The sequence below is a fragment of the Heterocephalus glaber genome, unplaced genomic scaffold (genome assembly GCF_053883595.1).
Source record: "Heterocephalus glaber isolate CG9 unplaced genomic scaffold, H.glaber_assembly_v1.0 deba00001773, whole genome shotgun sequence".
NCBI classification, from domain to species: domain Eukaryota; kingdom Metazoa; phylum Chordata; class Mammalia; order Rodentia; family Bathyergidae; genus Heterocephalus; species Heterocephalus glaber.
In genome coordinates this window covers 11,104,896-11,118,795 of record NW_028258463.1, presented here as the reverse complement: position 1 = coordinate 11,118,795, position 13,900 = coordinate 11,104,896, and the positions used below count along the sequence as shown (strand labels likewise).

Genomic DNA, 13,900 nt, shown 5'->3' with positions numbered 1-13,900 from the left:
TCTTCCTGCCCCTCTCCCAGCAGGCTTTTCGGAGAGGCGCCCAGGGCTGCGCTCAGCCATGGTTTTGTGTTGTGACAGCGGGTGATCCTCAGGAGGCGGCCGGGCCGGGCCGAGGGGAGCGTTTCTTGTTTTTCACGGCACTCGGGTTTCTTCCTGGCCCCGGTAGATGTTCTTGGGCATCAGCGACACCTGTGACCTCCGCAGCAGCCCGGGCTGCGAAGCCCGGATGCGCACATAATTCCGGGGCCACGCGGCCCCTCTCAGCGCTGTGGTTTTCACATTTGCAGTTTTTACCCAGAATTTTTTAAATTTTATTTTTTCAAATATTTAAATTTGTATGGACACCTTTTCAGTACATGACGATCACGTGCATCGTGGGGCACTGGGGCGCGGACAGGCGCATCTTCACTCTCCCTACACCTTCCACTCCCCTCTGGCCACCTCTCCGTTCCCTTCCTGTTGGAAAATCTTCTTTATTTCGGAAAAAAAATTACTGCCAGGCGTCAGTACACCTGTTATCCCAGCACTTGGGAGGCTGAGGCAGAAAGGTTGTAGGGAGTTCAAGACCAGTCTGGGCAACAGTGAGAGTTCAAGGCCAGCCTAAACTACAAAGAGGGACCCTGTCTCAAAAAACAAAAACAGTCAAAAAAAAAAAAAGACTATCTGACCTATAGGGCTCAATTATTTATCTATGTTGCAGAACTGGGGGGGTTGAACCCGGGCCTTCACACTGAGCTTCATCCCCAACCCTTGTTTATTTTTTTAGATTTTGAGACAGGATCTCACTAAGTTGCTGAATTGTCCAAACTGGGCTTAAACGTGCGATCCTCCTGCTTCAGCCTCCCGGAGCCCTGGGATAGCTGACATGCACCATCCACACCCGGCTTAAATCTTCCTATCTCAATAATGTCCTTCGGAGTTGTGTTTTTGTTTTTAAATTATGCTCTCCTAGGTTATTATGCCTCTTTCATCGCCTTTAATCTAGAGCAGTTCTACTTCTTCCTTTTCAGTCATTCGTGTGAGCCCTGTGATTTGGATTTCTGGATTTGTCCAGTTATTGTTTCTTCATATTTCTTTGTGATTTTTGCTGTTTCTGTTTCAGCACACCATAGCTGGAGGCACATAGTGTCGGTTTGACCCATAACTGAAGGTGTCTGACCACCGAATTTACCCACTAAAATATACCTTTCCCTCTCTGTGAATGAGGAGTCATGTGTGAGGTGCTTTGCTTGCTTGCTTGCTTGTTTGTTTGTTTTTAGTCAGGGCTTTGCTGTTAGCCCAGGCTGGCCTCAGACTCGCTGCAGTCCTCCTGCCTCAGCCTTCTCAGTGCCGGGGTGACAGGTGAGCGCCACCACACCCAGCCAGACACTCTGTAATTCTGTCCCCTTGTTTCCTTTTTTTGGTACCAGGAATTGAACTCGGGTCCTTGCGCTTGCAAGGCAGTCGGTGGAACCACTAAGCCAAATCCCCGGCCCTGTCCCCATGTTTTCTTAGAGCATGACTGGGGACCCTGTGTTCTGGAAGTCTTCAGAGAGATCGTTTTCTTTGTAAATGCTTCTATTTTACTTTTTTTTTTTTTTTTTGGTACCTGGGATCAAACTCGGGTGCTTGCGCTTGCGAGGCAAACGGCAAAACCACTGAGCTAAATGCCCGGCCCTATATTTTACTTTTTAAAAAGGAAAGGTTCTGATATAAAGGTATTCGTTATTGAGACAAAGTTCTGGTTATCCCTCCCCAGTACATCATTTCTTGGTGGAGTAGACATCCATTTGTAGGGTTTCCAGCAGGCCTGTAACATTGTAAACTGGTAGACTCGGGGAGTTTTACTTTATTTTATTTTACTTTGCTTTATTTTTTGAAGACAGGCTCTCACTATGTAGCTCAGGCTGGTCTTGAACTCTCAGTAATCTTCTTGCATCAGCCTCCCGAGTGCTGGGACTACAGGCGTGCGCCAGCACTCTGAGACTTTTATGATGAGTGTCCGGGGCCTGTGTGGTTTGTGCCCTGGCCTGGTCACATCCAGATGTGTGAGGCAGTATGGACGCCTCGGCTTCCCGTAGCCCGTGGTGTGTGTGCTTGGGCCGGGCTGTGTGAGATGCTGCCGCCTCCGTCAGTGCTGTCCTTGGCCTCAAGTCGAAGCAGTGGATTTTCACAGTGAATCCCTGGCCCCTTTGCAGAGGAGCCTGCGACGCCTCCAGGTACAAATCATGCCGTGGCCGTGCAGCGCAACTTGAGACGGAGCTGCCTGGGAGTGGGCAGAGGACCACGGTGGGCCAGGTGCTGGGAGAGGGCCAGTGCAGTCGCCACACGGGGGCCGAGGGGTTGGACGGCTGGGTAAGCCCTAGGGACTGGGCAGGCCGTCGACTCACGCTGGGAGACGGAGCCCAGCGGAGGGTGCTGGGACAGAGTTAGGTTGTAGTCATAGAAACTGGGTGTGCCTGTCCAGCCTGAGTATTTCTGCCAGGTGCGGTGGTGCTCGCCTGTGATCCCAGCACTCGGGAGGCTGAGGCAGGAGGATCACAACGAGTTCAAGGCCAGCTGGGCTCATAGAGAAACCATCTCGAAAAACCAGTAAATAAATAAACTGGGTATTGAATGTGGTTACATGATAACCCCACAAATCACATTTCGTGTGTTCTGTTTGACAGAATCATTAAAGAGTTAAATGAACACAATTCTATGCTATGTAGCACATATTTACATCTAATTGTTTTTTAAATTTTAGTTGACACAGAATTGACTTATTTCTTGTGCTTCTGCATGAGGTGCAGCGTGGGATTTCGGTGCGTACACACGCCGGGGTATTGGTGTCCCTCTGGCCAGCGTTGCCGAGGTGTGGGGAACAGTTGTGCGCACGCGTGCACACAGACACACACGCCCCTGGCATTTACTCTTCGCTGTCTGGGAGTAGGAAGCAAGACCCTTCCCAGCTGTGGCAAAGTGTCTTTCTGCAGCAAAACTGCATATGATGTTTATCAAAATAAACCAGTTGCCGCTTACCCCTCCCAACTGCTATCCTTCCAATGGCTGTCTTAGAAAATAATGATTATGATTATGATGTGCTCATGATTGCAATCCCAAGACTGTCCTGACAAATCCTAAGAGGTCAGAAGTGCAGTATTTTGAGGTGGGGGGACTAGGGAGTGAACCCAGGGTCTTCACACTGAGCTACACGTCCAGCCCCTTTTTGATTTATTTTGGGACAGGATCTCGCTAAGTTGCCAAGCTGCCCAGGCTGGACTTGCATTTGTGATCCTCCTGCCTCAGCCTCCCAGAGTGCTGGGAAGCAGTCTACTCTGATAAAAACCGAGAACTTCTATAAAATTTGCCATAGCTAGTGCTGCATTTGTGCAGCATCCCCAGGGGCGGCAGATCCCATAGCATTTCTTTCTGAAAATGCAGTGGGCTCCTGCGGCGTGCCTGGGCTGTGGGGCATGTGAAGCACCGACTGGTGTGCTCATCCGCTCAGCAGATATTTAGTGAGCACTCTGGGGACCAGCGTTGCCCGGGTCCTGCAGACACGATGCTGAGGCAAGGACTTCTCCACCCGCTCCCCGCTCAGCAGGTTCGAGCCAGTGTGTCACTAAGGGGCGGGAGGTCATGTTGGAGCCCGCTGGCCCTAACTGTACAGCTGTGGGACCCTGAAACTGACATCCGGCCCATGTTCATGCTTGGTGTTGCCCCACCCATGCCTTGTTCTGTGAGGACCCTGAAGGGAGCTGAACCCCCTGCCAAGCCTGTATCCGTTCTCTAACCCCACAGATCACTGGCTCTGACAGCCAGGGGCTGCCATAGGCCCCAGAGAGAGAGGGAAGGAAACAAGTCCTGGCAGGTTCTTCCCGGTGGGAGTTCAGTGAGGAAATCCATGGCTGGGTGTAGGGGCGCACGCCTGTGATCACAGCGCTTGGGAGGCTGAAGCAGGTTCAAGGCCAGCCTGATCCGCCTAGCAAGGCCCTGTCTCAAAAAACAAAAAGCAAAAGTCATGATTTGCTTGCTATCTGTTCTGATTTCTCAGTCTTGGGATATGACTCATGCGATTAAAAAGTACATCGTATAGGGCTGGGGATGTAGCCCTGTGGTGCTGTCGCCTGCCTCGCAAGCGCAAGGTCCTGAGTTCGATCCCCGGTACAAAACCAAAAAAAAAGTACATCATATAATGAAGCGTCTCCCGGATATCAGGCATCCGATTGCACAGTGCAGTGACTGCTGGAGAGGGCTCTGTCCCAGCCGCTGAACTTGGGGGTCTTGAGCGTCTCTCAGTGGTCCCAGCCTCAAAGCGTCTTCAAAAGCCCTAAATAGACCCAGGCCCCGGCTGAGTGTCCCATGGCCTTGTCCCAGGCTAAAACCGGTCCTGGCCACTGCCCCGCCTCCTCCCTCGCTGGCTGGGGGCTCGGGGCTCAGCCCAGAAATAGCTCAGTGTTACTCGATCGGAGTCCCTCCAGGCTGGGCCGTGACAGTAGCAGATCTTTCGAGAACTGCAAGCCAGCACCTGGCCTTCCACATGCCGCCTGTCCCGACCCCATTCCTTGGACATAGGTAGTGCAGGGTTGCATGCAGCTCAGTGTCCTCCCTCGGGTAAAGTAATGTTCCCAGCCTGCCCCTCCCCTCACAGGAAGAGCTGGCAGGTGAGTCTGGGGAGGAAGCTGGGGATTTGATAAAACCAGCTCAGGCTGAGATGGGGAGCATGCTTGACAAGAGGACTCCCCGTGGGGCTGCAATGGCAAGGGCTCGGACCATGAGGCTCTTTCTGCTGTGACCAGACAGAGCACTGCTTCCTGGGTCCCCGGGGGTTACCTGCAAAGTGAGCCGTGGGGGTTTTGGCAGACAAAATCTGTGTTCTTTGTGTCAAACAATTGCTGCTTCCGTAACCAGCGATAGCACTCAGGGTTCTGCCTGTGTTTCAGAAGTTTTCACTTTTGGTTGTGTTGGGCTTGGTTTTCTTTGAGACAGGGTCTCACTATGTGGCCCAGGCTGGTCTTGAACTTGCAGCGATCCTCCTGCCTCAGCCTGCTGAGCGCTGGCATCACAGGAATGTGCCACCGTGCCAGGTTGTTGCTGACACTTTTGCACAAAATAAGAATATGTTTGGGGTGGCAGAGCTAGGCGGTTCTTTGCCCGGGGCTGACTCTGTGCTTTGCCATAAAGAACTGCAGGGCATTTATGGTCAGAGCTTCAGGGCCCCAGCCGGTACTTTCCTGAGGCCACAGAATGTCTACATTTTGAAAACACTGAAAAGCTGACATTCAGGTCAAGAATATTGATCTTGAGCCCACGTAGCAGTGCACACCTATCATCCCCACACGCGGAGGCTGAGGCAGGAAGATCGCCACAAGTTCAAGGCCAGCCTGAGCTACATAGAGAGACTCTGTCTCAAAAAATATATACATGTCAGAAAAGTATGTGTGTATTTTTATGTCTCTCTCCCTCTCTCTCTCTCTCTCTCTCTCTCTCTCTCTCTCTATATATATATATATATGGAAACAATGTCTTTTTTGCTTTTGTTTTTTGGTACCAGGGATTGAACTTGGGTCCTTGCGCTTGCACAGCAGGAGGTGAAACCACTGAGCTAAATCCCTGGCCCATGTGTCTATATATATTGATCTGCAGTCTGCCAAGAGGGATATTTACTTTCAAACTGTGTGAATATTGACTCTAGTGGGTTAAAAGGAGAATGTAAAAAAGCAGCTCATCCACACCGGATTGTCTGTTGCCCAGGTTGTGAGCCATGGCTGTGTGGATCCAAGCCCAGCAGCTGCAGGGGGACGCCCTGCACCAGATGCAAGCCTTGTACGGCCAGCACTTCCCCATTGAGGTGCGCCACTACCTGTCCCAGTGGATAGAGAGCCAGGCCTGGTAGGTGAACAGTGTTTCCTGTCTTTATTTTTACTGGGGAGGGGGAGGCTTGAGAGAGGGTCTCACTGTGTGACCCAGGCTGGCTTCATACTCATGGCGATCCTCCTGCCTCAGCCTCCCCAGTCCTGGGATCACAGGCATACGCCGCCCCACCTGGCCAAACCAACACTTTTATCTGTATTTCCCTAATTTCTGAATACATATTTGGGGAGGGAGGAGCTGGCTGGTACCACAGCCTTATTTTCTTGTTTTATTTTGTTTGTGGGGGTGGGGATTAAATCCGGGCCGTGTGTGGCTGAGCCACGCAGCTCCTGCAGTGAGATACAGCCTCCCCCTGGGGACCCCGGCCGGCTGGCCCTGGGCTGCTGGACACCCGTGGCTGCCGTTGCCCATTGGTCGCAGATTACCAGTCAGAAATCTGAAGCCCCGGGACAAGCAGCTTTCTACGTAGTCACGCGGCTCTCACTTGGCCTCATTAGGACAGGAGAACCAGCGGCACGCAGAGCGGCAGGTGCGCCAGCTCAGCGCGATTCCATCCCGTCCTGTTTTCTTTCCTCATCAAATGACTCGGAGGACTGCGAAGAGCAGGGCCTGCCTGGCATCCCAGAGCCCCGGGTTCAAGCCCCACCACTGCACAAGGAATTTTTTTTTTTCCCCTCTTTTCGAAACAGGGTCTCAGTCTGTAACCCAGGCTGGCCTCCAACTTGCAGTCCATCTGCCTCAGCTTCCTCAGGGCTGGGATTATAGGTGTGTGCCCCTGCACCCGGCCCCTGGCACAAATTTAAAAATTTCATTTAGCCGGGCACCCAGAGTCTTAGCTACTTGGGAGACTGAGGCAGGAGGGTCACTTGAGACCAGCCTGGGCTACACAGTGAGACCCTGTCTTAAAAAAAAAATGCAGGGTGGGCATGGTGGCACACGCCTGGCATCCCAGCACTCTGGAAGCTGAGGCTGGAAGTTTGCTGTGAGTTCCAGGCCAGCCTGGGCTCCACAGCCACCCTGTCAAAAAACAAACAAAAAATACAAATAAAAGTCTCATGTAGCAGATTTCCCAGGTAGTCTTGCTACTGAATGAGTGCCAGAAAGACTTATTTACGTTGATATTAAGGAAAACCTGAATATTATGTAGCTTTGATTTTCTTAAGAAAATAAAGGTTTTCAAGAAAGGCCTTTAGTCCTTCATGTTGACCCAGCCTCCGTAAGACTGTTTTCTTTGCTTGTTTGTTTGAGATAGGGTCTCACTGTGTAGCCCAGGCTGGCCTGGAACTCACAGCAATCCTCCTGCCTCAGCCTCCCGAGTGCTGGGATGACAGGCATGTGCCACCAGGCCCGCCAAGATTTTCGTGTCTTCTTGAGACATCAGCCCTGGCATTCTGGCTCACAGTTTGAAGTGAGTTGCCCACCGACCTGGAGGCTAGACACGGAGGAGCCGTCAGCTGCACTGCTGTCCCATCTGGCTCGGTGCTTGAGGTGATGGATGTTTCAGCCTGGCAGCTGTCAGTGCCTTCACATGCCAGGACCCCAGTGCTGCCTGCTCACCACAGTGGCCCGTGGTGACCAAAGGGAGAGAAAAGGAGAGAGAGGGGAAGGAGGAATGGCTGTCATTTCCACCAGCTGAGCTGCTCTGAGTCAGAAGTGTGCAGTAGCCAGGTGCCGTGGCACACACCTGTGATCCCAGCACTTAGGAGGCTGAAGCAGGAAGATCTCCTGGAGTTTGAGGCTAGCTTGAGCTACACAGTGAGGGTCTGTATCAATCAATCAATCCATCAATAAATCAGTAAATAAATGAATGAAGAAGCCACTTGAGGGCCAGGGCTGTGGCTGGAGGCGGAGTGCTGACCTCACATGCCTGGCCCTGGGCTCCGCCCTGGGGTTCCTGTCGCCTTGGCAAGAGTAGGCAGGGATGTGCCTCTCAGCGCTGCGTGGTGCAGGTCCCTGAGCATGCATGTGTACATATCCTGTAATTTTTTTCCCCTAGGGACTCAATAGATCTTGATAATCCACAGGAGAACATTAAGGCCGCCCAGCTCCTGGAGGGCCTGGTGCAGGAGCTGCAGAAGAAGGCGGAGCACCAGGTGGGGGAGGACGGGTTCCTGCTGAAGATCAAGCTGGGCCACTACGCCACGCAGCTGCAGGTGTGTGGGTGCAGGCGGGCGGCAGGGTGCGCCCGGCTCGGGGCCCCCAGGGGTGTGTGTGTGTGTGTGCATCTCCTGCCCACAGTCCCCAGAGCAGCCCGCCTGGCCAGGCTGAGGGGTGTGGCAGATACGTGGGCTCTGATCACTTGCTTCTGTGGTTGCGGCTCGCTCTTACTTCTTATTCGTTTTGGGTGTGGTGGTGCACACCTGTCACCCCAGCACTCGGGAGGCTGAGGCAGGAGGATCGCTGCAAGGTTGAGGCCACCCTGGACTACATAGTGAGTTCAAGGCCAGCCTGGACTGCAGAGCGATACCCTGTCTCCAAGAAAAGAATTTGAACTTACAGAAAGTTGCAAGAATGACACAGACCCATACATGTGCCTGGAGGTAGCCACTGCCACCATTATGCACACGCTCGCACCCACGCACACAGGCACACGCGCCCTCACTCATTCATCTTTTAGCCACTGAGTGTGTCAGCACCGGGGCCCCTTTGCCCAGGCCCTCAGCAGGCTCTGCCTGCGCCAGCCGTGCTAGCTCCGCACCAGCAATCTGCAGGTCCCACGGTGACTCAGAAGTGTGCTTCAGGGCCGTCCCCCTCCGGCTCCAGGGTCCGTCCAGGATCCACACTGCACTTGGCTGTCACATCTCTTTAATCTCCTTTCACCTGGGGCCATTTTGCAACCCTGCTTTGTTGGCTATGTCTTTGACATTGATTTTTTTTTTGAGACAGGGTCTTGCTATGTAATTCAGGCTGTAGTTGAATTTTTTTGGTACTGGGGATCGGACTTGGCACCTTGGACTTACGAGGCAGTGGAACCACTGAGCCAAACCCCCTGTAGTTGAATTTTTTTTTTTGTACCGGGGATCGCACTCGGGTCCTTGCGCTTGTGCAGCAGGCGGCGAAACCACTGACTAAATCCCCGGCCCTGTAGTTGAATTTTTTGAGATGGAGCCTTCACTACCTTGACCCAGCTGCCTCAAACTTCTGGGCCATGTGATCCTCCTGCTTCAGCCTCTGAGTAGCTAGAATATAGGCATTGCCACCAAGCCTAGGGTATTCCTACTTTGTTTGGCTTTAATTTTTGAGACAGGGTCTCACTAAGTAGTCCAAACTTTCAATCCTCCTGCCTCAGCCTCCCAAGTGCTGAGGTGACAGGTGTGCACCATCATGCCTGGCAGCCTCTTACTTTCTACCCCGTGACCACATGCGTGCTCAGGGACCTGCACCATGTGACACTCACCACTGCCTACAGTCACCATGGAGAGAGGGACCCTGGGGCGGGGCCCAGGGCTGGCATGTGAGGTCAGCGCTCTGGCCCCAGCCAAAGCCCTGGCTCAAGTGGCTTCTTCATTTATTTATTCTTACTTTGTTACTCCATGCACAGACTCACGTTGCACACCCCCAGTCAGAATTCTTCTCTTTATTTTATGAAAAAATAAAACAAAATTTCATAACAAAATAATAAGAATAATAATAGTTAACATGCTGCAAATCATTATCTTCAAAGTAGTTACTCAAAGTACAAGACATGAACCAAAAAGATTCTGAAAAAAAAGGAACAGATAGTAACACAAAACTTTCTTTTCAACAAACTGAGATAAACTAGTGCCAGCCCTGGTGGTGCACACCTGTCATCCTAGCACTCAGGAGGCTGAGGCAGGAGGATCGCCGAAAGTTCAAAGCCACCCTGGCCTACACAGTGAGACCCCCGTCTCAAAAAGCAAAGAACAGGGCTGGGGATTTAGCTCAGTGGTTCCTCTGCCTGCCTCGCAAGTGCAAGGTCCTGAGTTCGATCCTCAGTACCAAAACAAGAACAACAACAACAAACAACAGCAACAACAAAAGCAAAAAATAAACTAAGCAAGAATTCCAGCCACACACACAGTAGGTGCTGTCTTCTACTCGAGGCATCGCACTCGGGGCCCCGACACCCGTCCACCCTCACGGTGACTGTGGCCTGGCCCGGGAGAAGACCCCGGTCTGGGTGGCCCAGGCAGAGGTTACTCACCCGCTTTACTGGACATCGCCCCAGGACATTGGGGCCACAGAGGCGGGAAGAAGCCTGGCCTTAGCCCCGGGTTGGGCTTTCTGCTGCACAGTGCTTCCTGCTCCCCGGTGCCAGAGGAGCAGGTGGCCGCTGCCCTCTCCGCTGTCCCCAGGTCCTCCCCCTGACCGTGGTGTGACAGTGTGGTGGCTCTGGTCTTTCAGAACACCTACGACCGCTGCCCCCTGGAGCTCGTCCGCTGCATCCGGCACATCCTGTACAACGAGCAGAGGCTGGTCCGGGAGGCCGCCAGTGTGAGTGTCCTGCGTGGGGACGTGGGCCTGTCTCATGCAGCCCTCTCTGGGGCAGCTCTGTGTGGACGCCAGGCCGCACCCTGCAGTGTCCCCTTAGCTTTGTTCTCAGTCGGTGTATAACCTCGCTGAGACTGGAGCCGCAAGACCAAGGGAACAGGCACAAAATAAAATCTGACCCTTTGCCTGTTATCCCAGCACTTGGGAGGCTCAGGCAGGAGGGTCGCTGGAAGTTCAAAGCCAGCCTTAGCTACATAGCAAGACCTTGTCTCAAAAAGAAAATAAAACAGTTGAACCCCCACAGCACTGTGTGTGGGTACAGCATGCACACATCTGGAGAGGTTTCTTGCTCCCTAGGGGTGTTGAAGGAACAGGTCAACCTGGTCACTTAAGCAGCCGCGTCCTCACTGCTTGTTCATATGCCTGCTCCGGAAGCTCCTTGGGGGCCCTCCTGGTGCCCAGGACAGGGTCAGCCTGCCCCATGGTGGAGCCGGGTGACCCCATGCAGGGAGGGCAAGGACAAGGGGACTGGGGTCCCTTCAGCATGCCCCGCTAGCAAGCCTGCAGCTCCAGGCCCCTGAACAAGGTGGGGTGAGGGTCAGGGCCACAGAGGATGCCCGGTGCACCTGGCCCGTGCTGAATCCCCCTCTCCAGGGAAGCGGGGACCCCAGGTGGGACCCTGGTGTCGCTCAGGTCTGGAATAGGAAACCCTGCTCTAGAGCCGCCATGTCCGCATGGGCAGCTGTCCCTCCCACCCCAGCCCCTCGGCGACATCCCAATCCCTGCACCCCAACACCCAGCCCAGAGTGGGCCTGGCCCTGGCTCTTCCCAGGGTTAAAGCCATGCTGTCCCCCTTGGTCCACAGGGCAGTGCCCCGGCTGGAAGCCTGGCAGACGCCCTGTCCCAGAAGCACCTGCAGATCAACCAGGCATTCGAGGAGCTGCGGCTGGGGACACAGGACACGGAGAGCGAGCTGAAGAAGCTGCAGCAGGCCCAGGAGTACTTCATCATCCAGTACCAGGAGAGCCTGCGGCTCCAGGGTGAGCACGGCCGTCAGGGTCGGGGGCCAGGGGCCCCAAAGAGGACCCAGCTTCCTCTCAGGGACCCTGCCGAGCAGCCTGGAAAGGGCGGCTTCAGAGGGGGCAGGAGGGGGGTGCAGAGTGGCCCTGGGCCTCGGGATTTGTGCACAGCACGTGATGCACACACGCACTCCACGGAAGCGACATGGGTAGGAAACACAAAACCAGGCATTTGGGAGCCAGGGCGGGGCTCGTCAGCAGAGTCTGACTAGCGCATGCATCATCAGGGGTTCCACTCCCAGCCCTGAAAAAGAAAGAAAAAGAAAATCGTGGGTCTAACAAAACCTTCCAGAGCAAGCAGGGAGAGTGAGGCTCCAGGTGGTGTCGCTGGTCACCAGCATCCGGCCCTGTGTCCTGTTCAGGGGTCAGACAGGTCCCCCTGCCACCACGGGCAGCCACAGCGCCCCCCAATGGCGCTCATGAGGGGAGGCAGAGACCCCACAGGCAGCCCCCACTCCAGGGTCACCGCCAGCCCTCTCGGCTGTGGGTGGAGCTGCACAGTTTCCTGTCTGCGGCCTGGGCTGCTCCAAATCTGAGTAGCCGGGCACTGCCAGCCCTGTGCACGAGACTCCGAGGAGGAAGCGTGTCTGTTAGCCCCACCCCCAGACAGAACAGTGGCTGAAACAGAGCGACACTGAGCCACACTGAGCCCTGCCACAGGCTGAGCCAGGCAGGTCTTCCTCCCTCTGAATCCACCCCAATGGAGCCAGCGAGGCCCGGGCTTCCCGGGGTGGGAACAGAGACTCGGGCGAGGGTCCCTGCCTGCCTCCTGCGCTGCTGACAGAGGGCCGAGCAGGAATCCACGGAGAACTGAGCGTGCACCAGGCAGCTCCTGAGCACTTCCTGGGTCCTCGCTTATTCAACCTCCACAGCGGCCTGCAGAGCCCGGACCTCAGGTGGGGAAAGGGAAGCAGGGGAGAGCTAGCGAAGTGTCCGGACTCACCTGGCCAGAGCTGGGCACACAGGTGCCACCGAAGGCAGGGCAGGGCAGGGCAGCAGCAGGTCCGAGGGCTCCGCCAGGAGGTGGTGGCAGAGTCCAGCTGCCCGCGGGAGCCCTGGACTCGGGGCCGGGCTGCAGGAGGCCCAGCGGCCGAGGACGGCGTCCAGCACTCGGGTCTGCCTCAGAGCTCTGCCCCGTGTCCTCTGCCCTGGGCGCCCGTGGTGACTCGGTGCCCCCCCCCCAGCCCAGTTCGCACAGCTGGCCCAGCTGAGCCCCCAGGAGCGGCTGAGCCGGGAGTCAGCCCTGCAGCAGAAACAGGCGACGCTGGAGGCCTGGCTGCAGCGCGAGGCGCAGACGCTGCAGCGCTACCGCGTGGTGAGTGGACCCGGGCTGGGCTGGGCTGGGCCGGGCCGGGCCGGGGCGGGGCGGGGCGGGCGGCGAGGAGGGCGCTCAGGGCCGTGTCCCCCAGGAGCTGGCCGAGAAGCACCAGAAGACGCTGCAGCTGCTGCGCAAGCAACAGACTGTCATCCTGGACGACGAGCTGATCCAGTGGAAGCGGCGGCAGCAGCTGGCGGGGAACGGAGGCCCCCCCGAGGGCAGCCTGGACGTGCTGCAGTCCTGGTGAGGCCGCGTCCCTGTCCCGCTCTGGCCCCGGGAGGAGCGTCATGGGGAGTGGCCCGGGGTGGGAGCCCGAGGCGGTAGGGCCAGGTCGGGCTGAGCCGCGTCCCCCACCCCGGAAGGGCTTTGGCGGGCGAGGGCCGGGCTCGTGGCGGGGGGAGGGCTCCCGTCCCCTCCTGTCCCATCCCGGGGGAGCCATCGTCCCGCCTGGCCCGCAGGTGTGAGAAGCTGGCCGAGCTCATCTGGCAGAACCGGCAGCAGATCCGCAGGGCCGAGCACCTGTGCCAGCAGCTGCCCATCCCTGGGCCGGTGGAGGAGATGCTGGCTGACGTCAACGCCACCATCACGGACATCATCTCGGCCCTGGTCACCAGGTGAGTCCGGCGCCCGGCCCGCCCCGCGCTTGTCCCCACAGTGCCGCCCGCCCCACCCGCCCCACCAGCAGGCCTGTCCCCATGTCCCGCAGCACCTTCATCATCGAGAAGCAGCCCCCGCAGGTGCTGAAGACACAGACCAAGTTCGCGGCCACCGTGCGGCTGCTGGTGGGCGGGAAGCTGAACGTGCACATGAACCCGCCGCAGGTGAAGGCCACCATCATCAGCGAGCAGCAGGCCAAGGCCCTGCTCAAGAACGAGAGCACGCGCAAGTAGGTGTCTCCGGCCCCGAGGCCCCGCCAGGGAAGTGGGAATCCGTGCCCTGCTGTGTCTGGTTCGTGTCGTGGTCAGGACTGAGCACGTGGCTTGCTTGGTTCACGCACGTGGCCACCACTTCCTGTCAGCGCTGCTGTCCTCAGCAGCCGTCTCTGTTGCCCCTGCCCGGGTGTCCCCAGCGCCAGGCGCTGAGCCCGCGGGGTCCCCAGCTGTCCCCTGTGGTTGCAGCGAGAGCAGTGGCGAGATCCTGAACAACTGCTGCGTCATGGAGTACCACCAGGCCACCGGCACACTCAGCGCCCACTTCCGCAACATGGTGAGGGCGC

The 13,900-nt window shown here is 56.3% G+C and overlaps 1 protein-coding gene across 2 annotated transcripts in view; it reads left to right on the top strand.

The window, feature by feature from the left end:
* Stat5b (signal transducer and activator of transcription 5B) overlaps positions 1 to 13,900 on the top strand; it is a 44,721-nt gene that overhangs the window by 20,707 nt on the left and 10,114 nt on the right. For both annotated transcript variants that reach the window (XR_002387589.2, XM_004859342.4), the window contains exons 2-10: positions 5,716 to 5,853; positions 7,832 to 7,988; positions 10,201 to 10,290; positions 11,153 to 11,327; positions 12,551 to 12,681; positions 12,776 to 12,927; positions 13,143 to 13,298; positions 13,391 to 13,570; positions 13,803 to 13,890. Coding sequence is in view for 1 of the 2 variants with exons in the window: in XM_004859342.4 (XP_004859399.1) it covers positions 5,726 to 5,853; positions 7,832 to 7,988; positions 10,201 to 10,290; positions 11,153 to 11,327; positions 12,551 to 12,681; positions 12,776 to 12,927; positions 13,143 to 13,298; positions 13,391 to 13,570; positions 13,803 to 13,890 (1,257 nt within the window). In the remaining variant the exon portion in view is untranslated. The remainder of the gene's footprint in view (positions 1 to 5,715; positions 5,854 to 7,831; positions 7,989 to 10,200; positions 10,291 to 11,152; positions 11,328 to 12,550; positions 12,682 to 12,775; positions 12,928 to 13,142; positions 13,299 to 13,390; positions 13,571 to 13,802; positions 13,891 to 13,900) is intronic.